The sequence below is a fragment of the Panthera pardus genome, unplaced genomic scaffold (assembly GCF_024362965.1).
Source record: "Panthera pardus isolate Hobbes unplaced genomic scaffold, ASM2436296v1 HiC_scaffold_6, whole genome shotgun sequence".
NCBI classification, from domain to species: Eukaryota; Metazoa; Chordata; class Mammalia; order Carnivora; family Felidae; genus Panthera; species Panthera pardus.
In genome coordinates, this window is record NW_026526991.1 from 54,250,886 (window position 1) to 54,278,048 (window position 27,163).

General features: G+C 35.4%; 1 protein-coding gene across 4 annotated transcripts in view; it reads left to right on the plus strand.

Annotated features, from left to right (window-relative positions):
* TAFA2 (TAFA chemokine like family member 2) overlaps window positions 1–26,751 on the plus strand; it is a 480,159-nt gene extending 453,408 nt beyond the window's left edge. For 3 of the 4 annotated variants that reach the window (XM_053895994.1, XM_019454963.2, XM_019454962.2), the window contains one exon: window positions 26,147–26,751. In XM_053895994.1, the coding sequence (XP_053751969.1) occupies window positions 26,147–26,158 (12 nt within the window). In that variant the 3' untranslated portion in view covers window positions 26,159–26,751. Of the gene's footprint in view, window positions 1–17,420; window positions 17,664–26,146 lie in introns of all 4 variants that reach the window. The other variant, XR_002081513.2, reaches the window with a different exon arrangement.
* Window positions 26,752–27,163: the final 412 nt, after the last annotated feature.

The following is a 27,163-nucleotide window of genomic DNA, read 5'->3' on the forward strand; positions in this document are numbered from 1 at the left end:
CACCCCTTTTGGGACACATAGATTGTAGCACACCCTTAAACACTGGGAGCTAATAAAAATAGAATAAGCTGCTTGGACAATTACAAAGGTCTGAGACACAACCAAGAGCTATGGCAGTGTTGAGCAATAAGGCGAATCTCCTACATAAGGCCACTCCTTCAAGAGTCTCAGAGGTGGTTGTTTCAGCTAATGCATACATACCAACACAGAGAGTCAAGCAAAGCGAAGAAACAGAGGAGTGTGTTCCAAACAAAGGAATATGATAAAGCTTCAGAAAAAACTTTAATGAAATGGAGATGTTATATAATAGAAAATTCAAACTGATAGTATAAAAATACTATTTGGTACAGAGATACCAAACTCAAGAGAAGAACAGATGAACACATTGAGAACTTCAACAAAGAAATAGAAAATATAAGAAGGTACCAAACAGAAGTCACAGAACTGGAGAATACAATACTGAAGTGAAAAATACACTATTGGGATTCAACAGCAGACTAGAGGAAGCAGAAAACAGAAATCAGTAACTTAAAAACAGGGCAGTGGGACACATCCAATCAGAATAGCAACAAGAAAAAAATAATTAAAAAACTGAAGATAGTTTAAGAGATTGGTGGAACAACATGAAGTGGACTAACATTCACATTATAAGGGTCCCAGAAGGAAAAGACAGAAAGAGAAAGGAGAAGAAAGCCTATTTGAAGAAATGATGCCTGAAAACTTTACTAACTTGGGGAAGGAAACCTAATTTTGATTCAGAAAATTTCTAATAAGATGAACTCAAGAATACCTCACCCAAACACATTATAATTAAAATTTAAAAAGTTAAAGGCAAGGAGAGAATCTTAAAAGCAACAAGAGAAAAGTAACTTGTTATGTACAGAGAATCCCCCCATAAAATTATCAATTTTTCAGCAGAAACGACAAACCAGAGGGAGTGGCATGATGTATAAAAGTGCTAAAAGGAAGAAACAAATACAAAAACCTGACAACCAAGAACACCCTACCCAACAAAGTTACCATTCAGAATTGAGAAAACAATAAAGTTTTCCAGACAAGGAAAAACCAAAAGTGTTCATCATCATTAAACTGGCTTTTCAAAAAAAAAAAAAAAAAATGCTAAAGGGATTTAAGTTGAAAAGAAAGAGCTCTAGTTAGGAACAAGAAAAGTATAGATCCCCCTAGTAAAGGTAAATATAAAGAAAAAGTAGTGCATTAATCACTTACAAAGCTAGTATGAAGGGTAAAAGACAAAGTAATAAGTACAATAATTAGTTAAGGAAAACACGCTATGTAAAATATGACATCAAAAACATAAAAAGTGGGATTGGAGTAAAAAATGTAGAGTTTTAGGGGTGCCTCGGTAGCTCAGGTGATTAAGCATCTGACTCTTTTGTTTGGCTCAGGTCATGATCTCACAGTTTATGAGATGAGCCCCACATTGGGCTCTGTGCCAATAGCATGGGGCCTGATTGGGATTCTCTCTCTCCCTCTCTGCCCTTTCCTCATTTTTGCACACACATGTGCACTCTCTGTCTCTCTCTCTTAAAATACATAAGTAAACTTTAAAAAATGTAGAGCTTTAGATAAGCTTATAATAACTTCAGTACAAACATAAAATAGACCATTACAAATATGTAAGCCTCACAGTAACCACAGAATAAAAACCTTTGGGAGACAAAGAAAAAATTTAAACATACAACTCAATAAAGTCACCAAATTATTAAGGAAGAAAGAAAGTGAAGAAGAAAGGAACAGGGAAGAGCTTAAAAAAAAAACAGCCAGAAAACAAGTAACAAAATGGCAGTAAGTCCATACCTACCAATAACTACTTTAATTGTAAATAGGCTGATTCTAAAATCAGAATACAGAATGGTTGAATGAAATAAAAAATAAGACCCATCTGTATATGTCCTAAAAAAGACTCACTTTAGATGTAAGGAGACACATAGACTTAAAGTGGATAGATGGTAAAATATATTCCATGCAAATGGGAACCAAAAAAAAACTGAGGTAGCTATACTTATATCAAACAAAATAGACCTTAAAACAGATTGTAATAAGAAACAAAGAAGAGCATTACATACTGATAAAGTGGTTAATCCAATGAAAGGATGTAACATTTGGAAATATTTACACACACAACATAGAAGCACCTAAATATACAAAGGAAAAATTAATAGACCTAAAGAGAGAAATCAACAGCAATCCAATAAATAGGTTTTAATACTCCACTTTTACCAATAGATGGGTCATCCATAGACAATCAATAAAGAAATATCAAACTTAACCTACATGCTAGACCAGATGGACATAACACATATTTATAGAACATTCTATCCAAAAACAACAGAATACACATTTTCTCAAGTGCACATGGAAGATTCTCCAGGATATATCATATGTTAGACCACATAACAAATCTTAATAAATTTAAGACTATTGAAATCATATCAAGCATATTTTCTGACTACAGTGGAATGAAACTAGAAATTATAAAAATAAAACTGTAAATTCAACAATATGTAGAGACTAAACAACATGCTCTTGAACAACCAATGGGTCAAAAATCAAAATGAAAAGAAATACCTTGAGACAAATAAAAATGGAAATACAGCATACCAAAAACTATGAAACACAGCTAAAGCAAAACCTATGCAACACTTGTAGGAGGGAAGTTCATAGCCATTAATGCCTATGTTAAGAAACAAGGCAGGTCTCAAATAAGCAACCTAACTGTGCACCTTAAGAAATATAAGAAAAATATCAAATGAAGCCCAAAGTTAGAAGAAAAGCAATGGCAAAAAACAATAGAAAAGATCAGTGAAACTAAGATATAGTTCTTTGAAAAGATAAACAAAATTAATAAACCTTTAGCTATTATCACTAAAAAAAGAGAGGACCCAAATAAATAAAATCAGAAATGAAAGAGAAGTTACAGTTGAAACCCCAGAAACACAAAGGATAATAACATACTACTATGAACAATTATACACCAATAAATTGGATAACCTAGAATAGATGAACTTTGAAAAACATACAACCTACCAAGACTGAATCATGAAAAAAATGAAAAACATGAACAGACTGATTACTGGTAAGGAGATTGAATCAGTAATCAAAAACTTTCCAATAAACAAAAGTCCAGGACCAGATAGCTTCCCTGATGAATTCTACTAACCATTCAAAGAAGGATTAAATACCAATTATTCTCAAACTCTTCCAAAAAATCAAGGAGCAGGGGATGTTTCCAAACTCATTTTCTGAGGCCAGCATTACTCTGATACCAAGACCAAATGCCACAAGAAAATAAAATTATAGGCTAACATCCCTGATGATCATAGATGCAAAATTCTCAATAAAATTTCAGGCATTATAATTCAACAGTACATTAAAAGGATCATATGCTATGATCAAGAGGGATTTACTCTAGAGAGGCAAAGATGATTCACCATCTGCAAATCAATAAATGTGAATACACTACATTGACAAAATGATGAATAATATTATATGATTATCTCAATAGAGGCAGAAAAAGCTTTTTGACAGAATCAACAACCATTTATGATAGAAACTCTCAACATAGTAAAGGCCACATATGACAAACCCACAGCTAACATCATCCTCAATGGTGACAAGCTGAATGCTTTTTCCCTAAGATTAGAAACAATAAAAGGATGCCCACTCTTGCCACTTATATTTAACATAATATTGGAAATCTTAGGTGGAGTAATTAGGCAAAAACAAATCAAAATTGGAAAGGATGAGGAGGAAACTGTTAGTATACAGATGACATGGTATTATATTCAGAAACTCTAGAGACTCCACCAAATTTCTTAGAATAAATGAATACAGTAAAGTTGCAGGATACAAAATGAATATGCAAAAATCTGTTGTTTTTATACACTAATAATAAACTTTCAGAAAGAGAAATTAAGAAAAGTATCCCAATATAAAAGAATAAGATACATAGGTAAATTTAATCAAGGAGGTGAAAGATCTGCACACTTAGAACTATAAGGCATTGATGAAAGAAACTGAAAAAGACACAAATAAATAGAAAGATATACTGTGATCATGGACTGGCAGAATTAGTATTGTTAAAATGCCCGTACTACCTAGAGCATTTTATAGATTCAGTGTAATCCCTATCAAAATTCCAATGGCAATTCTCACAGTTTTAGAACAACGAATTCTGAAATTTATATGGAACCACAAAAGACTCTGAATAGCCAAGCAATCTTTAGAGAGAAGAACAAAACTGAAGATATCATGCTTCCTGATTTCAAACTACATTAGAAAGCTATAGTAATTAAAACAGTATGGTATTGGAATACAAACAGACACATAGATCAGTTGAAGAGAATAGACAGCCCAGAAATAAAAACATGCATATATGGTCAATTAATTTACAAAAGAGGAGCTGAGAATACATAATGGGGAGAGGATCACCTATTCAATGGTTGTATTGGGAAAACTGGATAGCTACCAGCCCAAGAGTGAAACTGGGCCATTATCTTACACCATACACAAAAATTAATTCAAAGTGAATTAAAGACTTGAATGTAAGACCTGAAACAATGCAACTCCTAGAAGAAAACATTAGTAAGCTCCTTGATGTTGGTCTTGCAGATGATTTTTTTAATCTGACACCCAAAGCAAAAGAAAAAGAAACAACTGCAACTACCACAAACTAAATATCTTCTGCACAGTAAAGGAAACTGTCAACAAAATGAAAAGACAACCTACAGAATGGGAGAAAATATTTGCAAATCATATATCTGATAAGGGGTTAATATCCAAAATATATAAAGAATACAAACAATAGCCAAAAAATCTGATTAAAACATGTACAGAAGATCTGAATAGACATTTTTCCAAAGACAGATGGCCAACAGATATGTGAAAAGATGCTCAACATCATTAATCATCAGGAAAATGCACATCAAAAGCACAATGAGATGTCACTTCACACACATTAGAATAGCTACTATCAAAAAAAGAAATAACAAGTGTTGGTAAGGATATGAAGAAAAGGGAACCTTGTGTACTCTTGGTAGGAATAGACATTGGTATAGTCACCATGGAAACAGTATGGAGTTTCCTCAAAAAATCAAAACTAAAAGTACCATATGAGCCAGTAAACTACTTCTAGGCATTTATCTGAACAAAAATACTAACTTAAGAGATATATGCACCTCCATGTTCTCTGCAGCATTATTTACAGTAGCCAAGACATGGAAGCAACCTAACTGTATATCAATGGATGAATGAACAAAGAAAATGTGTTAAGATGTAGGAATATGGTGGCAATGTAGGAGGACCTTAGGCTTGCTTCATCCTACGAATACAACTAGATCACTATAAAAATCATCCTAAATACCCCAGAAATTGACCTGAAGACTGGCAGAACAAACTCCACAACTAAAGGTAGAGAAGAGGCCATATAAAGGAAGGTGGGAAGGGTGGAGATGTGGTTTGGAAGAGAAGCATATAATGGACACTACAGCGGGGAGGGAGCCAGAGACACGGAAAAGGCTGAGAAGCAGACTAACACAGAGGACTATGCAGGGTAAATTAATCCCCATATCAATGGACTTGGAAAGGGAGAGGGCCTGAATTCTGTTACTTCTGGCACCTGTGGTGCTTAAAGCTTGGAGTTTTAAAGGTCAGCAGGCTTGGCTTAGATCGAGCCCAGAGGGCATTGTGCTGATCTTGGAGAGAAGGCAAGCTAACAATCCACAGTATGGAAATAGCAATCTGAAGAGAACCTGGGGCACACAGTGTGGGATTATTTGCTCTTCCCAGAGCATGTACCAGAGATGCGGTATTCACAGAGAGACCTCACTGGGAACAAAGGAACTGACTATTGCCATTTCCTTCCCCTACCCTTCAGCATAAGCACAGGGCCACCTGTGGGAACAAGTGCAGAGCAGGTTCTTGCTAACTAACTAGCTTACACTAAGTCCTGCTTCTCCAGTCTACTGGAACCACCCTTCACAGTCACTTTTGCTTCAGTCAAGCTTCACAGGCCCCCTCCCCCCAGAAAACTGACCCCAAACTCCTGCTTACACCACATCTCCCAACATGGGAGGAGTTTTATGGAACCTCAGTTCCAGTGGGGGTGGCAACAGGTCTCATTTCACAAGCAGACCAGAGCACGCCTCATTAAAATGAGCCACCTTCAGGACAGGGACCAAACACTGCTCACAATAGGCAAAGAGAGCCTCTGCAGATGACTGGCCTAAAGGATAAAGTAGCCAAGACAAAGCAGCAGAGCACATACATCACACATTGAAGACATTCTCAGAAGCAATAGGCCCTGGGGAACAGGGGACACTACATGGCAGGGCACTATAGGACCTCTTCTTCATAATGCCATTATTCTTAAGAAGAGGAGACATAGCTGACTCTCCTAACACACAGAAACAGGCACAGAGACTTGGGCTAAATGAAAAGATGGAGAAATTTATTCCATATGAAAAAATAGACCATGGTTAGAGATCTAAGCAAAACAAATATAAGTCACATGCATAATGGAATATTTAAAGCAATGATCATAAAAATACTCATGGGACTTGAGAAAAAAGTGGAATACATGAACGAGAGCTTTCACACAGACATAAGGAATAACAGAGATAAAAGGCTCAATAAACAATATGAGAAACTTGTGATGGAATGAACATGTTTGATGAAAAAACAGAGGAACGAATTGGTGACCTAGAAAATAGAGTAACAGAAAGTAATGAAGCTGAAACAAAGAAAAAAGAATTATGCAAAATGAGAATAGACTTAGGGAACTCAGTGATGTCATTAAATGTGATAACATTCGTATTATAGGAGTTCCAGAAGAAAAAGAGAAAAGGTAGCATGACATTTATTTGAAGAGACAATGACTGGAATCCCTAATGTGGGGAAGGAAACATATGCAAATCCCGGAGGCACAGAGAACCCCCAACAAAATCAACAAAAGCACATCCACACCAAGACATATTGTAATTAAATTGAAAATACAGTGATAAAGGAAAAGTTTTAAAAGCCACAATGTAAAAGAAGACAGTTACATACAAGAGAAGCCCATTAGGCTAGCAAGGAATTTTCAGAAGAAACCTTCCAAGTCAGAAGGGAGTGGCATGATATATTCAAAGTGCTGAATGGGAAAAATCTGCAGCAAGAATATTCTACTTAGTAAGACTACCATTAAGAATAAAAAGAGATATCAGGAGTTTCCCAAACAGAAACTAAAGGAGTTTGTAACCAGTAAACCAGCCTGGCTAGAAATTTTAAAGGGGACTCTTCGAGTGGAAAATAGAGGCCAAAAGTGGCAGCACAAAGGTAGGAAACACAAAAGTAGTAAAAATGAATATTTCTGTAAAATTCAACCAAGGAACTCACAAAAAAGGATATAAAATATAGCATATACCTAAAATGTGGGGAGGAAAGGAGTAAAGGATGGGTTCAAACTTACACAGGCATCAACTTAATGTAGACTGCTATAGGCAGAAGAAGTTAGACACAACCCTAATAGTAACCATATTAAAAAAAAAAACCTAGTGAGTATGCAAAGTGTAAATAGAAAGAAATCAAAATATATCACTAAAGAAAATCAACAAAACTTGAGACAAAGACAAGAAAGGATCAAAGGAAAGCTCCAAAAACAACCATGAAGCAAGTAACAAAATGTCAATAAACACATATCTACCAATAGTTACTTTGAATGTAAACGGACTAAATGCTCCAATCAAAAGACATAGTGTGACAGGATGGATAAAAAATAAGACCCATCTATATGACGCCTACAGAAGACTCATTTTAGACCTAAAGACACCTGTACATTGAAAGTGAGGGCGATGGAAAAATTTATGATGCAATTGGATGTCAAAAGAAAGCAGAAATAGCAATACTTATATTGGACAAAAGAGACTATTTTTTTTTAAATTAAGGAGGGCACCTTTTGGGATGAGCACTGGGTGTTGTATGGACACCAATTTGACAGTAAATTTCATATATTAAAAAAAATAATAAAAAAATAAAAAAATAAAATTGCACCAAAGATAATAAGATATTTAGGAATAAACCTAACCAAAGAAGTTAAAGACTTATGGGGCACCTGGGTGGCTCCGTTGGTTGAGTGTCCAACTTCGGCTCAGGTCATGATCTTGAGCCCTGTGTTGGGCTCTGTGCTGACAGCTCAGAGCCTGGAGCCTGCTTTGGATTCTGTGTCTCTGTCTCTCTCTGCCCCCCGCCCCCCCCCAACTTGCACTCTGCCTCTCTCTCTCTCTCTCTCTCAAAAATAAACATTAAAAAAAAGAAGTGAAAGTCTTGTCCTCTGAAAACTATAAAACACTGATGAAATAAATTGAAGATGACACTAAGAAATGGAAAGACATTCATGCTCATGGAATGGAAGAATATTGCTAAACTGTCTATACTACCCAAGTCAACCTATACATTTAATGAAATCCTCATAAAAATACCAGCAGCATTTTCTGCAGAACTAGGACAAGCAGTCCTAAAATTTGTATAGAATGATAAAAGCCCTGAATAGCCAGAGCAGCTTTTAAAAAGAAAAGCAATGCTGGAGGCATCACAATTTTGGACTTCAAGTTATATGTCAAAGCTATAGTAATCAAAACAATATGGAACTGGCACAAAAACAGATACATAGATCAATAGAACAGAATGGAAAACCCAGAAATAAAGCCACCACTATATGGCCAACTAATCTTCAACAAAGAAAGAATTTCCAATAGAAAAAAGTCTCTTCAACAAATAGTTTTTGGAAAACTGTACAGCTACATGCAAAGAATGTAACTGGACCACTTTGTTACACCATTCACAAAAATAAATTCACAATGGATTAAAGACCTAAATGTAAGACCTGAAGACCTAGAAGATAACACAGGCAGCAACTTCTCTGACATGAGCCACAGCAACTGTTTTCTAGATATGTGTCCTGAGGCAAGGGAAATAAAAGCAAAAATGAACTATTAGGACTATATCAAAATAAAAAGTTTCTGTGCAGTGAAGAAAACAATTAACAAAACTAAAAGATAACCTACTCAATGGGAGAAGATATTTGCAAACGACATATCTGATAAAAGGTTAGTATCCAAAATATATAAAGAATTTATAAACCTCAACACCCCCCCAAAAAAATAATACAATATAAAAATACGCAGAAGACCTGAACAGACATTTTTCCAAAGAAGACATTCAGATGGCCAACAGACACATGAAAAGATGTTCATCATCATTCACTATCAGGGAAATTGAGATCAAAATTATAAGGAGGTATCACCTCACACCTGTCAGAATGGCTAAAATCAACAACAAAAGAACCAACAGGTGTTGGCAAGGATATGGAGAAAGGGGAACCCTCTTACACTGTTGGTGGGAATGCAAACTGGTACAGCCACTGTGCAAAATAGTATGAAGTTTCCTCAAAAAGTTAAAAACAGAACTTCTCTACAATCCAGCAATTGCACTACTGGGTATTTATCCAAAGAATATAAAAATGCTAATTCAAAGGGATACATGCACACCTGTTTATAGCAGCATTATTTATAATAGCTAAGATATGGAAGCAACCCAAGTATCCATCAAATGATGGATGGATAAAGAAGATGTGGTGTATAAAGTAATTTATCATATATATATGTCATATATATATATCATATATATATCTATCATATATGTATCATATATATATTATGTAATGACATGTATGGAGCTAGAGTGTATTACGCTAAGTGAAATAAATCAGAGAAAGACAAATATTATATGATTTCACTCATGTAGAATCTAAGAAACAAATGAGCAAAGGGAAAATATGAGAGAGACAAACCAAGAAATAGACTCTTAACTACAGAGAATAAACTGTATGGTACCAGAGGGGAGGTGGGGGGAGGGGGGTAGATGAAATAGGTAATGGGGATTAAGGAGTTCACATGTTGTAATGAGCACCAGGTGATATATGGAATTGTTGAATTACTACTTTGTACCCCTGAAACTAATATAACACTGTATACTAACTAATCAGAATTAAAATAAAAACTTAGAAAAAGAGAAAATGTTGTGTGTGTGTGTGTGTGTGTGTGTGTGTATCACATACAATGGCATAATTTCAGCCATCTGTAACAACATGGATGGACCTAGAGGGCATTATTTTAAGTGAAATAAGTCATACATAGACAAATACCATATGATATCTCTTATTTGTGGAATATAAATAAAAGAAAATAAAACAAAAAACCCACAGCACCAAGCTTATAGATACAGTTAATGGATTGGTGGTCATGAAAGGTGAAGGTTGGGGGTGGGCGAAATGGGTGAAGGGTGTCACAAGGCACAACCTTCCAGTTATAAAATAATTTACTCATTGGGATATTAAATATAGCATGATGACTATCCTTTACAATATTGTATTTCATATTTGAAAGTTGCTAACTGAATAAATCTTAAAAATTCTTACACAAAAAATTTTATGTTAAGTAGATCCTTGTTGTAATTATTTTGCAATGTATATAAATATTGAATCATGTTATACACCTGAAACTAATGTCAATTATATATCAAAAAAGAATTTAAAATGTTTTTAAAAAGTAGAATATTTTTATATGCCTAGAGGATGTTTTCTATGTGTGCAGGTTTGGCACTCTATGTATAAATTTGGAGGTTTTTTTAAAAAACTGTGTGTGTTGTACCTGTCAATGGAAATAGAACAAAATCATACCTGAATCTGAATTTGCTAAGCATTTATTGAACACCTATTTAGTGCCAGTCATTATATTAGGAACTAGATACCAAAGACAAATCTAGTCACAATATTTCTGTTGTATGGAGATCCCAGTTCTTCTGCGCATTGTCTTGTCCCATCTACAATGGAAGTTTGACATATTTTTTCTGACCTACCTCTTCAGGTTATATACCTCATATTATGAGATACCAGATTAGTTAGGAAATGCCAGTCTTTTGAGAAGATCCATAAGGCAAGCAAGTAAATTATAAAGTTGTCATTCTAAATCATCTATGCCTAAAGGATGCATTAACAATTTTTTTTAGTGTTTATTTATTTTTGAGAGATAGAGGGTGGGGGGGGGGGAGAGAGAGAGAAAGAGAGAGAGGGAGACACAGAATCTGAAGCAGGCTCCAGGCTCTGAGCTGTCAGCCCACAGCCTGACGCAGGGCTTGAACCCATGAACTGCAAGATCATGACCTGAGCCGAAGTCAGATGCTTAACTGACTGAGCCACCCAGGTGCCCCAGATGCATTTTTTTTTTAATAAGAACAACAACAGCCGTTATTACTCTCAAGAATATAACCTCATTCTTTAGTCATACCACATACAGAGAGCTAAGAAACATAGCGGTCAGAAACACATTCTAGAGCTAGTATGCCTAGTGATTTAGTCTAATATATAAGCAAGAAAGTGTTTCTTGGGAAGGGAGTAATATTCTGTTTTTAATTTAACAAGACTTTTGCATGAAAAAAAATTTCTCTGAGACTCCAGAACATTTCCAAGAGCTGTACTAGCTTTGCCTTAATCACTCACAATGGATGAATTGCCAGGAGCTGTTTGTCTATTTTTACAATGGGTCCTATTTGCCTTGATGAGAAATGGTTGCTGTGTTCTGTTGAGAATGTCTTCAAGGATGGTGTAATGATTAAGAAACTGGTCTCTGGCGTCAGATTACTTGGATTCATTTCCCTAATCTGCCACTTATTAGCTGGTGGCCTTTAACAAGTTACTTAATAGCTGTGTTCCTCAGTTTGCACATCTGTGAGATCGGGACAATAGTATACCCACCACATAGGGTCCCTGTCTGGAATAAATAAGTTAATATTTGTAAAGCACTCAACATAGTTCCTATTTAAGGGTAAGGGCTATATTTACTTGTTAAGTAAAATACATTAAACAATAAAGTTAATAGGTGTATAAAATGAGCCAGCTTTTTCAGAACTCAAACATGAACACTATATTCCAAGTTGTCAACCTGATTAAGCACTAATGTAGAGATATCTCAAGTCTTCCCTTACCGCCTCCATACATATTATACGTGGGCTTTCAAAAGCAAACATTCTTCCAAGGTTGTTCTGTGCACCTATTCTCTTTTGGATTAGCTGCAAAGAGATCATGCTGGTAAGGGACCACAAAGAGGAAATATGTGGATTCTAGTGTCTGTGATGGTAACAGGATCTGGGCCATTCCAGTTAGCTACCACAGATGGGCCTCATGGAAACTGTTGTGTTTATCAATTGTAAAGGCACCTTGCTAGGCTTTCGCTGCAGGAGCAGATACAGGTTTTCCTTTACAGCCACTAGACCATGGCTCTTCAGCAATATCTTTTCAGGGACTTATCAGAAGCTACCACATGAAGGTGGCATTTTTTTCCCCCTGAACACTGCAATTATTGTCATTACTCAACTGGTATTTCTATATCCATTCATATATTTCAAAGACCGTCTCACCAAAAAAGTTTCCCTTTATAGTCAAAATGTTTTCTTAACCTGAAAGAAATGTTATGCTAGGGTTTATGTGCCAGGTTTGTGGGTTATTCTTTTCTCTTCATGTTAAGGTTTTTGTATTTGTTTGCCTATGGCAATTTAAGATGAAGTTAGCTTGGAGTAGTTGGTACAGCAGTAAAGGACTGCTTTATTGAATCCTGAGCCACTGTTGCCCATTTTGCTGTTACTAATACAACATTAATGTTCTTACTAAATCACAAAAACAGCAAGTAGAAGCTGATGCTGAAAGTGTTTATAGATATTCAGCAATTAGCAGAAGCTAATAATTCCTATTTATGGAATAACAAATAAAACCTAAGTGATTTTTTTTAACCTCAGTACATTTCCAACAAAATGTGTTATATATAAGTTTCTACTCTTAGAAAATAACAAAAGTTGTGTTAGACCTCATGTGCATAATATACCCTCCTTATAATTTATCCTGACTCTAGCATAACCTTTGAAAATAAAGCAGACTTTGCACAGGAAATTTATAGCTTTGGAAAGGACATAGTATCAGAGAGCCAGAAATACATCCATACTTAATGTCTTATTATAGAATAAGATTTCATATTTTATAATGACAATGGGATACTGAAAATGTTGTTAAGTATACAAACTTCTGGTTTTGAAAATATTTATTTCAAGGTACTGTTTATGTTTAAAAGTTAGTATTTATTGTATTCTTATTATAGGTATTATTTCATTTAATCTTCATAGTGGTATGATAAGACAGGGACAATCTCCATGTATAGGAAAGGAAACAGGTTTTTTTGTAGTGAAATAACAGCGCCACACATTTAAGATACTGAAGTCAGAACCAGCCATGGCTGGAGGATGCTCTTAACCCATGCTCTTAACCATTACTTGTAATTATTGCTTGCCTGATTCTCTGAAAGTCTTAAATTTATTATTTTTTAACATCATCAGTAGGTGAACTTTCAATAAACGTAGGACACACCACCTCTTGGCCAACTTTTAATTATTCATGGTCAAGAAAAGAAAAAAAATGAGGGAAATTGAAATTCCCAATGATCACTTTTCAATTTTACTCAAGATTAGAAAGATGCCATTAAAATATTTTTCATTATGGTGCAATAGAAATAACAAAAATATCTAGTAAGTGAACCTCATACTTAAGGGAGTATTAGTGTTTTAAAATAGATCTAGATTTTGTAAGAAGCTTCTTTTGACCTCTTTGTTAAAATGAATCTTCTATCTCAAAGGTAATAGTGTGTGCCATGGCTTTAATTTGATTCTGAGTTCATGACCTTGGATTACAATAGTAACTGATAATATTATAGTCAGTCTTTCACATTACAACCTCAATGTCTCATTTTTATGATGGAAAAGTTGAAGAAGTTAGTACAGAGCTATATCTAGGAACCCTTCCTCAATGCCAGCCTTAAAAATTTATTACCAACTTGATGTGATTTAATGGATTTCAGAAATGTTTTATGCTTCAAAAAATGTTCCCTTTTTTGCAACCACAGTGGCTTAAATTCCCGTATTAAAGAATCATTCATTCATAGCTTTAAGATTTCAACATTCAGTAGTTGTTTACTAAAATTCAAATTTCCACAGTAAAGATAAGTACTGTATATGAATGAAGATATAATTTATTCTCCATAATAGGACATATTTCCAAGATAAGTTCAACAGAAAGTCAGGACAACAGGTGTAAAGCAGGACTACTCCTCAAACTGGAAAATATATCCCAAGTGTATCCCTACTACTTATTATGTGCTCAATTAATATTAGTCAAATAAATTAATGGAAGAAACAGGTATGCAGTACCTATTTTAGTAGGTTTGAAGTCCCAGAATGAGGATCTCAGTCCCTAGACTATCACTGCTTAGATGCATCTTCCAGAAGTTTTGCTTAATTTTTCTGAACTTCAGTGTTTTCAACTGTAAATTGGAGATAACAGTCATTAATAACAAGGCCTAATAACTGTAAATAGTAAATGGGGATAATCTCAAAGAATAATTCTGAGGGTTACAAGGGAACATAAATGTGCACCAAGTTGTCTATTGATTCTAGCAATTATGATCTGAAAGGTGGAGGCAAAGGAAAGGGTGAGGAAGGTTCCAGGTTTCCATGAGGAGAAGGATCAGCTGTCTTTGGCATTCTAGTCTAGACCAGAAAATGGAGTCTGTTGCATTTCACTAAGCAAAAATCAACTCTTTGCCTTCTAAAACACTAGCCTCTAGGGGTGCCTGGTGGTTCAGTCCATTAATTGGTTATTGTTATTTGTTATTTCTACTGTTATTGTTATTTGTTATTTCTACTCTTTAGACTCATGTTTGTGAGATTGAGCCCTACATCAGGCTCCATGCTGGGTGTGGAGCCTGCTTAAGATTCTCTCCCTCCCTCCCTCTGCCCCTTCCTCATTTGCACACATTTGCTATCTCTCTCTTTCAAAAACAAAACAAAACAAAACAAAACAAACAAACAAAACCAACCTTCTAGCCTCTATATTTGAAAAAAGAAATAGGGGGAGGGGTGAGGCATCCTAAACTACATAGAGTATATAATCAGTATATAAGAGAGAGAGATTGAATTCACATTAGTTATTTTGGAAGTGAATCAATCATTGTGAAATTTGTTTACTTTGTTCCATTATAAGAAATTTGTTGGTATTTCATTTGTAACACCATACCTGATGTCAAGTGAGCATGTAATACTTAGGTGTAGGATAATTGTCACCACGGAATATTTCATGAGAAAATTTTCCTGACAGTGTTAAGCAGCAGTATGGAAATTACTCAAGAGAGAATTGCATTTAAAAAATTAGGATAATTTCTAACTGAAATGTTAACTGTAATGAGTATGCTGGAATCAACCTTGATGTATCTATTTGGACATTTTCCACATCCCAAGTGGTTAGTCTAATACCAATTAAAGCATCACACATTGCTATTATCTTCTTGCATCATTATTTTCATGAATTAATTTTGTTTTAAAAATCAGACCTTTTCCAAATGAGAATAAATTTAAATATCCAAGGTGCAAATGTGAAACTGATGTCAGGACCCATGCATATCTATAATTTCAAATTCTGAAACCACAGAATCATGGGAATAATCTTAAAAAAATAAAAAACGGAGGAACTGACCTTTGGGGTCACCTCATTGTTCCCCTAGCTATTCACAGAGAATCCAAATAGTAGCCCCAGGTGTCCTTCTCCTGAAATTATGTATCACTTTCCTCTTACCTTCATTCATTCATTTTTTCATTTATCCATCCGCCCACCCATCCATCATTTCAGTCTTTCATTTGACAAATATTAGGCATTATTTATGTGCCTAGAATGCTGCTTAGCACTGAGGAAACAAAATGTATGCTGAATATCTTTTTTTCTACTATATCATAGCTTAGTGCGAGAAACAGAGATTACTAAATAATCATAATATGATGAGATATGTCTTATAAAAGATGTATGGACAAAGTGCTGACTGGATGAATCACAAAAGACTTATGAATTATGAAGTGGTAACATTGCTTCTGAGGTTTGAAAGAAGAGATTTCTGGCAAAGGTAAAAATGTATAAAGATAAGGAGATATGAATGGGCATATCAAGTCCTGTGAGTATTAAATAGTTATGACTAGAGATAAGCCTGTTTGTCTCTGAAGGGATTGGGAAGATGGAGAGATGAGGGTAGATGGATTGATATGAAGTTCCTATAAATTTCCTCCAGCTTCATCCTTTATAACAAGTGTCTATGGCAAGTCATGACACCGACCCACTTTATGACTGCATTGGCTCTGACCTGTGTGGATAAAATCAAGTACTCATGATGACCCGAACTCAAAAGTTCCGTTATTTCTCAGGCCATCATTTTAGTCTTCCATTTTCCATTCAGGTAGGGAGAGATCTAGGTGTGATGAGGATAAGGGGTTGGTTCTCATTACTCAAATATTCCATTTTTTTTTCAAAATTGGGAGACATCTTTCTATATTATAACATTATTAATTTTTTCTCCTGCTATTGGTTTTAACTATCCTGAACTCTCAAATTTATGTAGGAAATGTTTATTTCTGCTTCATATTACCAAAACCTTCTATTGTCTGATTCTAAATTGTTAGCCACTCCTTGATAGGATTTTTATTATTTATTATTGTTATTCATGTTATACTCTCAAATATTATTCAAATATTTGAAATTCAAATAGTAGATGTTTGATATCTCTGGAGTAGCTTGGGAAAGAGATTATAAAGCAAACCTTTGCAAGTCTATATCTGTAAAATGTCATGGATCCCATTCAGACTGTTAATGAGGATTACACAGTTGATCAGCAGAGAATAACAAAGCTGGCTTGTGAATGCCTATGGGTGGCTAGACCTATACATTGGTTAAATGACCTGGCCCCATTTATCAACATTAAATTGTGTACAATTTAGGTTTATGCTTTAGCAAAATCACAAATTACCATAGACATGGCTGTTCAGGAAAGATCATGAATATTAAATCTTTGAACTGTGATTGAATATTACTACATAATACTATTTGCATAGTTCTCTTACCCTTTTATGTTAAAATGATGGTGTACTAATTTCTATATACTTTCTCCCTTGACTTTAATGAACTTTTTAATTACGTTTGTGCAGAACGCTTCTCAAAATATTCACAAGAAATTCTTGCTATTTTTGTATCAATTTCTCATAAAAGCTTTTTTATTTTAGGTCCCATTTATGAGTATCTTTCTGAAATTAAAAAAAAAAATGTTCTACAAGTTCGTGATCCTCTAGGAGAGATGCAAACCTATCTCCATTGTGAACTTTTATGGACGTAAAGGAAGTTATTGTCTCACTGTCCCTTTATGTTTGTTGAAATGTTCCCTTTCTCCCAGGTTTGCTTCCTGTAATAATCTGTTGAACAGTGGAGTACCTGACATGTGTTTGTTCCTTAGGCAAACGTGTAAAACTCTTCAAGTTCGAATGGAGAAGTAGAAAGAGAAGGTTTCTGCTGTGCCTGATGACAATTTTTGATTTTTCCACACTCAAAAATATTCTGGCTCCACGTTGGAGCACTAGTGTGGCGAATCCTAGTGTTGGTCGGATTCTAAGGAAGGGACAGAAGTTTCGTTGAGGAGTAAAGATTCAAAACATCTCCCGAAATGAGCTCTCATCTTGGTTTATTTCTCACAGAGCAGGTGTGTACACTGTGTTGCAGGATTACCTGTAACCTAATCTTTCTTATAGTTACCATTAGCATTCCAGATGCTCCTGATTTCAGGGTGAAAGATGAACTTGGTATAGCTTTAGGGATCAGAAAGCAAAGAACTGTCTCAGTATTCAGTAAAGAAAGGCATTGAACTATCTCCTATAGAAATAAGGAGGGGGCATCGCTCTTTGAACTATTATGAGGCCCACCAATTAAACAACCCTGCGACAAGGAGGTGAACCTAATATTGTCACCTACAGTGGCCCTGCCATTGACATTGTTTTTCCAAGCATAGGAAATGGATAATAAAAACTTTGGATGTACTAGTGGACCTCTGTCAGTGTTCAACCTGCCTATTAATGTAGAAGTTAACATGAAAAGTACTGAGCCCAAATGAAGATAATATTCTTACTTATTGGTCCAATCCTTACATAAATTACTCTATAATTGAATCAGCTATGCCAAATTAGCATCTAAGCTATTAGAAGTAGCTAAAGATTCATATTTTGATCAACTTTGAGATTTTGAAACTTCTGGTATGTGACTATTATTCTTAAAAGAAAAAAAAAAGAAACTCAGGGAAGAATATAACTGAGAAAAAAGAAGGGAAGAGGCAAAAGCACCCGACATATTAAACATCACTGACTATATTACCCTGTTTGTCAGAAAATACATTCTAGGTTTGGAAGTTACAGACAGCAAATTTTTTTCCAAGATCTGCCACATATGGTAGGATAATTTCTAATGTAATATTATGGAAAAGGACAGGGCTGGGGAGGAGGGTGAATGTGCTACTTCAGGCATGGTAGCGGCTTGGTACACGTTGCACCAAGTTCTTCTCCAGGTGACAACAACATCTTCTTTACTCAGACAGGTATCTCAAGGAAAGAGCCATTTGTATTTATAACTCAAACCATCCAGGAAGCTCAGAGAACATGTTGTTCTTGGTAATCTCTAGGCTATCAAGTTTTAGCCCTTCTCCCCTACCCACTTCTCTTAAATTCACCTTTTGAGCACAATTTGTACTGTGTACCTTCTGCCAGCCCTCATATGCAGTGAAGCTGAAACTCTTGAGAAGTGAGATCTTTGAACAGATTTAAAATTTTAAAGTAAGGCTTTATGTCAGAAAGTGGATAAAAACTATCAATTCAAATGACTCCTTCATAAATTAGAGGTGAGTCTAAAAAACGAACCCAGTATCAAATTTTGCAGGTAAAGTACCTTCCGATTGAGTTCATAATCTCCACTGTCTCTAAAAATGTGGGAACTCTGCTGGTATGTGGAATATTTTTTTAAGTCTATTCAGATTTCCTTCAAGTATTCAAAATAATTGTTTTCCTCTTTTAAGGACTTTTGAATGTTTCTGAGAGAAAAATAACTGGATCCCATTATCCTGTTGTCTTTCAGAATTATCTTCATTTTGGGGGTCATTTTCCACCTGGAATAAATACAAGTTGTGTACAGGAGCCAGGAGAAGGAAAGTCTTAAATTTCTTTGATGTCCCAGAGGAATTTATTAACTATCCAAAGAGAAATCAGGCAATATTTTGTTTTGCTAGCAGTGAATGTCATCCAGGCAGTATCAGTCGACCTGCTTCTGAGGAGATGAATGTGCATAAATGGCAGTGCAAACAGTCATCTGCTTTCATGAGTCACGTAGAAGAGTTCATGGCAGGCGCACTGTACAGCTTTCAAAGTTCCAAGAAATAGGGCAGGTCCATCTGTTCAAAAGATTCATTTCCAGTCAAGATCTTCATTTACACAGCATAGGAAGTTGAAAGCCAGTGACAGATGTTGTGTTTGTGGTAAAAGCTTACTAGTTCTGCATTCTAATATAATGAATAGGCTTCTTAGAAAAATGAACTCTACACAGTGGTTGTACCACCAGTGAATTTAGGTAATCAGAATAAAGCTTAATCCCATTTGGAATTAGTGCTTCTTAAGAAAAGTCTTAGTAGTTTGGGGATAGAAGGGAATTAGAAGCTCACTTAGTCCGACAGACTGAGCTGACAGATATAAGCCCTGGAGATTCTGAGATTTTTAAGTGGCTTGTCCAGTGTTCTAAGACTAGCAGGTAGTAACACTAGTATAAAACTTTTATCAGAATAAGGCCATGTCTCCTCAGTTATGTTTGGTGCTTTGCTTCTCTCCAGAAGTCTGGTTAGATTATATGCCATCTTCTGCTTCCACACTGGTACCCACATGTGTTATACCTAAATATAACCAGCTAGCTAGGGCAGTGCTCTGTGTTGTCTGAAATGACTCCCAAACATCCAAAGCTGTTAGATTTTTTGAGAATTTATAGGACAGATAACAAAGTCACTTAGTAGAAATACTGACCCTAGCTGAACTATTATACAGATGGCTTTTGGTGCCTCAAATGTTAAATGTTCAGGCCAAGCCAGCACCAGACATTCTTAGGAGGGAAAATTAAACTGTGGCATGAAAATCCAACAGTTTTCATGTCTATAGGAATCACCTCCATTGCCAAGAAAGTAAAATACAGCCTTAGTTTTTTTTTATAGGTGGGTATAATTATAAAGATGATTCATATGTCATTGCCTTATAATGCCTCATCAATACCTAAAAGCTGTCTGTTCAGCTTGCTCTTGAATGATTATCCTAGACAGACAGGTGTCTTTCATTTTGTAATACCTCAGTATATAAGGTGCTTTAAGATAGGACAAGTGCATTCATGTACAGTTATGACCAGCTCAATGGCAGCTTTTCTCTAGTTTAAATGAGAAAACCTGCTTCTGCGGAGTGATGATGTTTTAATTGCATATTCTGTACACAGAAAGTAAGGGAAGAGCTTAATTCATGTACTTGTAAGAGCTACATTAAAAAAATACATTTGCAGTGAAGCAGCAATGATATTCCACACAAGGGAAAGTTCATTCAAATCAGCTTTTAGGATTATAAAGGTATCTAGCTTTCCATTTACTCTTATCAAATAAGTTACATTTATTTATCGGAATGTGAGTTTGACATGGTGCCTATTGTGATGTTATTTAAGTAGCTGTATTATGAAGACTGGACATGTGCTCCATTTAAACCTGCCACCTCCTTTTGGAAATATCGCCACATATTTCTTTATTATTTACTAAATATTTGTTCTGTATGCAAAGTCTGATGAAAAAGACAAAGTAAGAATAAAAAATAATGGAATTATGTATCTATAAAGACTAGTGATGTATGATCAGAAATAATCAGGAACAAAAACTAGGAATTCATTGCATTCAGATACCTAGAAGTGTGTGTGTGTGTGTGTGTGTGTGTGTGTGTGTGTGTGTGTATGAATAATAGTTACCATTTACATAGAGTTTATTATGTGCCTAGCATTGTTCTAAACACTTGGCCTATTATTTGCTCCTCAGATCATACAACCTTATGATATAGGTCCCTGTTTTACTCAAGGTCACACACTGAGTTATCAGAAGAACTAAGCACTGAACCTAGGAAGCATGGCCTCAGGTACATTCTTTTAAACCGCTCCTCTGTATCATCTCATCTGAAAAGATAGTCTCACTCCCAAAGCAGGCTAAAAGGTCGTGTTCCCCTCTTTATATGACTTTTATGATTAGAAGAATATGAAATGAATAATTGCAAGATCAGTTTCTAGAAGACATGGAAAATTAACTTGAAATCAATACTTACAGAGAAATAAGCAGTATTGCCCCCTCCAATAGTTATCCTATGTATCATCTTTTGTGTCGTGTTTGGGAATTATGACTACTACCACCCGTTATAATTTAAAAAGCATTTACCTGGAGACTTTCAAGGGATTGTCTTATTTAACCACAATAGCAAATGTATGAGGCCTGATGATAATACAATTCTCGTATTACATTCCGGGAGACTAAGGCTCAGGGAATTCAAATAACTTCTTCAGCCCCAAAATGTGAGAAATTGCTAAGGCAGAGATCTGAACCTAGGCTCTGTGCCCACGGAGCCCACACTTTGTCATGCCTCTCACCATAGTGTGTTGTCTCCCCCTGACAATGCACGCGCAAGGCTTGAGTGGGAAAAAAAAAAAGGAATTACAGACTCCATGAATATAATTATTTTAAGAACTTTATAAAATCATCTTTTACACAGGGGACAGGATAGATTCTTGAATTTCCTTTTTAGCCTTTCTAATTTATCTTGAAGATAGGCAGAGGATACTTCATAATGTTCAAAACATAAAATAGAAACAGTATAAAATAGTTGACTTCACTTAATTTCACACTTAACTAATGTTATATATGCTATTACCTGGTTTTATTTTCTCTAATTGGTGAACAGATTTAAAGGATGTGATTTTAGCATAAATTTTTGAGAAACCTAATCAGTATTCTATAATAGACTTGTTAGGTTGGGAGAGATAAATGGATGGGCTAAAAAGGGGGTAATTCTTAAAGAATTAATGCTTTTTGTTTAATGTTAGTAGGTGAGTTTCATCCTGGTGGATCATTATCAAGATAGCTTTGTGCTTGTGACTAGAAAAACTGCCGTTATTATCATTATTATTATTAGCCTTTTGCATGTGTTCAACTGTTAAGTAGTTTCTCTTGCTGAATTGGCTGGTGTGCAGCACACACAAATAAGACTTACATAAAAAGAAACAGCTTTGTGAAACAATGCCTTTGGAAAGCAAATTCACTGAGGTAGTGATTAAAGCCTATAAAGCTCAAGGCACAACTATAATGACTGTAGGACCATTTCACTCCTTCATGCAGTATTTTATATCTATTGCCCTCAGAACCAAAAGACAGTGCATTCATGGTAGCAAATGCTATTTCCTATCCTGTAAGGATGGTTTTCTCACAACCTCCTGCTTTTAGTTACTGGTAACTTGCTGAAAATCTTCTTGACCAGCTAAAACATTTTACTGAAAATCTTCTTGACCACCTAAAACTTTTTACTCTTTGGCCTCTTCCAAAAGATACAGCTTGAGTGAAAAGAGAGCAATATTTGAGTTCTGAAAATAAGGCGATGCTTAATGTAGTGTATTAAAAATTAATTTTAAATGAAAGCAACATTTTTAAATGTTAGATTGCATAAATATTGCTTAAACAACCCTTGCATATCAGGAAGTTCTAGTTTATAGTCCACAAAGGGTAGAATGGTACTTGTTTCCCAACTAGTCTGCCAGAACTTTGACTTGAGTAACTTGCACTTGTTTAAGAAGCACATTAAATTGTGAAGGGTTGACTTGTTTGTGTGTTACATTTTAGACAGTTTCATTTTTAAGTATTATTGGGTCTTGTGTATTAGGCAATTAAAATTGATAATGCACCTATATTCAAAATCATCTTTATGTTTTTAAATCTTTGGTTTTGCCATTTCATTTGGTACAAATCTGGAGGGTATCAAGGAGGGTGCTGATACATTCTCACACAGGTTCATATTTATATTACGTTGAAAAGGACAATTAGCCTTTGTTTGAATTCTGTAGGAATTCTCTAATTTGACTGAATGTCTATTAATGTGACCCTTTCATTGTGCTTTTAGTGCATTAAAAAAAAAAACAAACTTTCATTGTACTACTCCAGAGTTGGCAAAGCTAGGTGTTTTCTTCCTTTCTTTCTCACTCACTCTTACTTTCTTTGTTTTTTGGGTTGGGGGGAAGGGGAGAGGTGGTGGAGAGAGAGAGAATCCCAAGCAGGCTTCATGCCCATCATGGAGCTGATGTGAGGCTGGATCTCACAACCATGAGATTATGACCTGAACTGAGATCAAGAGTTGAATGCTCAACTGACTGAACCATCCAGGTGCTCAGAGCTAGGTGTTTTCATAGACATTATACTATTTGATCTGCACAGCAACCTTTTTACATAGGGGAAAGCTGAGGGGCCCAGAGGTAGCATGACACATCCACTGTGACTGCTATTATTGCCACACTGACCTTATTGTAGAACTCCACAGGCCAAACCACAATTTTTGGATCAGAGTAATCTACAAAAATTAAATCTATAATTTTTTAAAATATTTATTTTTGAGAGTGAAAGAGACAGAGTGTGAGCAGGGGAGGGGCAGAGAGAGAGGGAGACACAGAATCCCAAGCAGGCTCCAGGCTCAGAGCCCAATGGCAGGGCTCGAACCCATGAGGTGTGAGATCATGACCTGAGCTGAAGTTAGATAGTTAATCGATTGAGCCACCCAGACACCCCTACAAAGACTGAATCTAAAACAGTCCACTTAAGCCCTATCTTCATCTCATAAAATGTGCTAGGATATTTTTAGGATTAATAACATAGGAGTATTGTGTAAAACTGAGGTGAGAAAAAATCGTTTTAATCAGGTTTCAGTCTATGCTTATTTAGATCATTCTTTTAGTTGCGTTTAAATTTTCACTTTCTAGCAATTATTTTAGCTGATAGAAACAATAAAAATGTATATGATATTCTTAGGATATGGATTGTATATATATATACACACTATATATATATATATATATATATATATATACACACACACACATATGTCTATGTGTACACATATATGTTTATTGAGATGGAAGAAAAATTTGTTCCAGGTACATAGACCTTTGGTGTTGTACTGTAAACTTGAGTGTCTATTTTTAAAAGAATGTGAAAATAAAGCTTTAATATATAAATAGTTGAGAGAATCACTCCCCAGCTTTATATAACCTAGTAGGTTAAAATGCTTAGCTTGGAATGAAGATAGAAGAATGCATTTACCATACCCATGAAGAGATTACTTGTAACCAGGGCTTGAAACGATGTAGGAGGTCAGGCCACTTGCTCTCATGGATTCACCGCACCATGTCCCTCCAGATGCCTGTGCTGAATCTCTGCTGAGGCTAACCTTTTGGTTTCCTCTCAGTCCCTCTCTTTCTCAATTCCTCTCTTTTCCTGGCACTAGTTTGGAAATATAATCCCTTGTTATGCTTTATAATTCTTCCTACTAAGAGGAGAATCTTCAGAAAAGGCAAGTGGCAATCTTGCTCAGGCAATGGCAATCAAAGACTCTGGTAAATCAGCGTTTATCAAGAGAGTCTGTCATGAAGTTTCTGTGTTTTTCACAATGATCAGTTATCTCTCCATTAATGTCTGTAGAGACATTTATATTTACTTTCCATGTTGTTCTTAACACTAACACTCAAATTGGGAGCTATTCACAGAACTTTTGTAAAGTGACCAACTAAGTAGAAGACAAACTGATCATGAGATTGCTGCTCTACCTAAGATAGCCCCTGCTCCCAGCATCTCTAGTTGTCAGCAGGCCCTTTCTGTGTTTGTATCCTTCCATCCTCAGTTCAGTTCCTTCCACAGTTCCTCTGTGCATGGGAGCATGTAGTTTTAAATATGTAAGCAGATGCTCCTTTCTTGGGAAAGACAGCTGACCAGAGAGACACAAATAAGATGACTGCCTCTATGCAGAAAATACTTTTTTGAATTTTATATCTTCTTTTTGTAGTGTAATTGGAGACTAGCCATGGTAGAGCCATCGCTAGAGTATTTTGCTTACTGTTTCTCTTTTTCATAGTTGCTCAAAAAAACAACAAAACAAAAAAAAAGCTTTTCTATAAATGTCTTATGAAAGGATGAGTAATTATGTAATTTAATGGAATAAAACCAAAGTATCCACAGTAATTTCCAAGGATTCACTTTTTGTTATAACTATTGCTTAAAAAGAACAATTATGAAACTCTAAGTACCTTGATATTAGAGTGTGCCTGGAAGTTCACTGACACAGCAGAAATCTGTCTCTTTCTCTATGTCCATCTATCATCCACATCTATGCGTATATAGAAAGATAGAGGTATCAGAAATTCTAGATGTTTATTATGTTGTGAAAAGCCAGTGTGGATCTCCCTCAGTAATATTTATAACAGCATTCATACAACTCTAATCAAATTTTTGAGAATTTTTGACACCTTTAAAACTTGGTAAAACAGGTGCGTAATCATTGTTTTTCTCCCCAGGTGTTCCTTTTCTCCTCATTAAAGAGTTAATTTTTGAAACATAATTGAATCAAATAAACACCCATGTTTTAAACTATTTTAAGAATGGATTTTATGGAGACAAGGCCCAAGGACTGTATGTGGTCTGATTGTACTCCTGTGAACAAAGGCCTTTCTATACTGAGGCCTAGCATAATGTGTTTATGATCTCTGGATTATGTCTTCCAAGAAGACATATGAAGACATATGAAGATTCCAGAATCATTCTTTGGACTTGAGATGGGTAACAAGACCAGTTAAGATCTTCCTGGTCACAGTTGCAGTCATTTGAATAGTTGTGCAAGTGGCTCTAAAAATATTGTGAGATGATAAATAGAAATGATGTATTTTTATAAGGTGGCAACACCTGAGTATGGTAGCCTTTAAAATTTTAACATTTTATTTGATAAAGTAAATACCACCATTTTGAGTTCTCTATTAATTTCTAATACTAACTTGTGTTTGGGGTTTTAAGATTATAACCTTGTTATAAAATGATTATATTTTCTTCTTCCTTTGTAGGTAACCCATTAACCAAGGATAAATCAATCAAGTGATCCTCAAGCCTGATTACATTCAACATATGCACAGAAACTTAATTCCTGAGGTGATCTTGAAGGGAGATTTTTATACCGCTCACAAGAGGCACTCCAGAGCTATATTTCCAAGGGATTTCATGGCTCATAATCAGCCTCTTCTTGAAACCAAGACTTTAAAAAAGTCTGACATGAACTTCTATGCCATGAAGATGTCAGATTTGAACTGTGTTCAACTTGTAAAATTGCACTTGCTAAAAGAATTTGAAGTTCCCATCTGAAGAGTTGGTGTTTCCAGGTGATGTCAGAGACACTCACCGTTTGGGTTTTTGGCTTCAAATATGACTGCTTTTCTTGTTTCTGAAAGTTTGCCAAGTGCACCAGCCTTCTGCCATGGATGTGTTCCTGGGTCCGGTCCTGTGTTCACTGGCTAGTGGGAATGCACCCAGCTTTATTGATATTTCCTTTGCAAACTTCTCCTTTGGCATGGTGTAGACTGAGACAATTTTATTTGTATCCTAATCTTGGAGCTCTGAAAGCCTACATGTTTTAACATCTTAAAGTTGCTTTTGTTAAAGGAATGGAAATATATATCCATTGATAATAATTATTGTTGGCAAGTAATAGTTATCTGAATACATCAATCATATAAGAATGTATAGACAAGCTGACATGTTTCCCCAAGGCTAACATTCTACTGCAGCTCTCTGTCAGTCAAATAGGTAATAGTTAGAACTGAATTTCCATTTTCATTATATACTATTTTGTACTTCTAGAGTACTCTCCCTTTCAGTTTTTTTTTTAAGTGGGCTTTTTCTTTCATGTTTGTGTTTATTTTTTTCCTTCACAGAAATCAGCAGTGAGCAGTCAAATATGTAGGTAGCCTTCAGTTTCAAAAAATTGCCAGGGATGCATGTGGATATCTGATTTCTTAGCTTGAGTGTTACTCACTTAGATTTCTTCTAGTAATTTTTTTTTAACTATACTTTCTATCATTTTAATA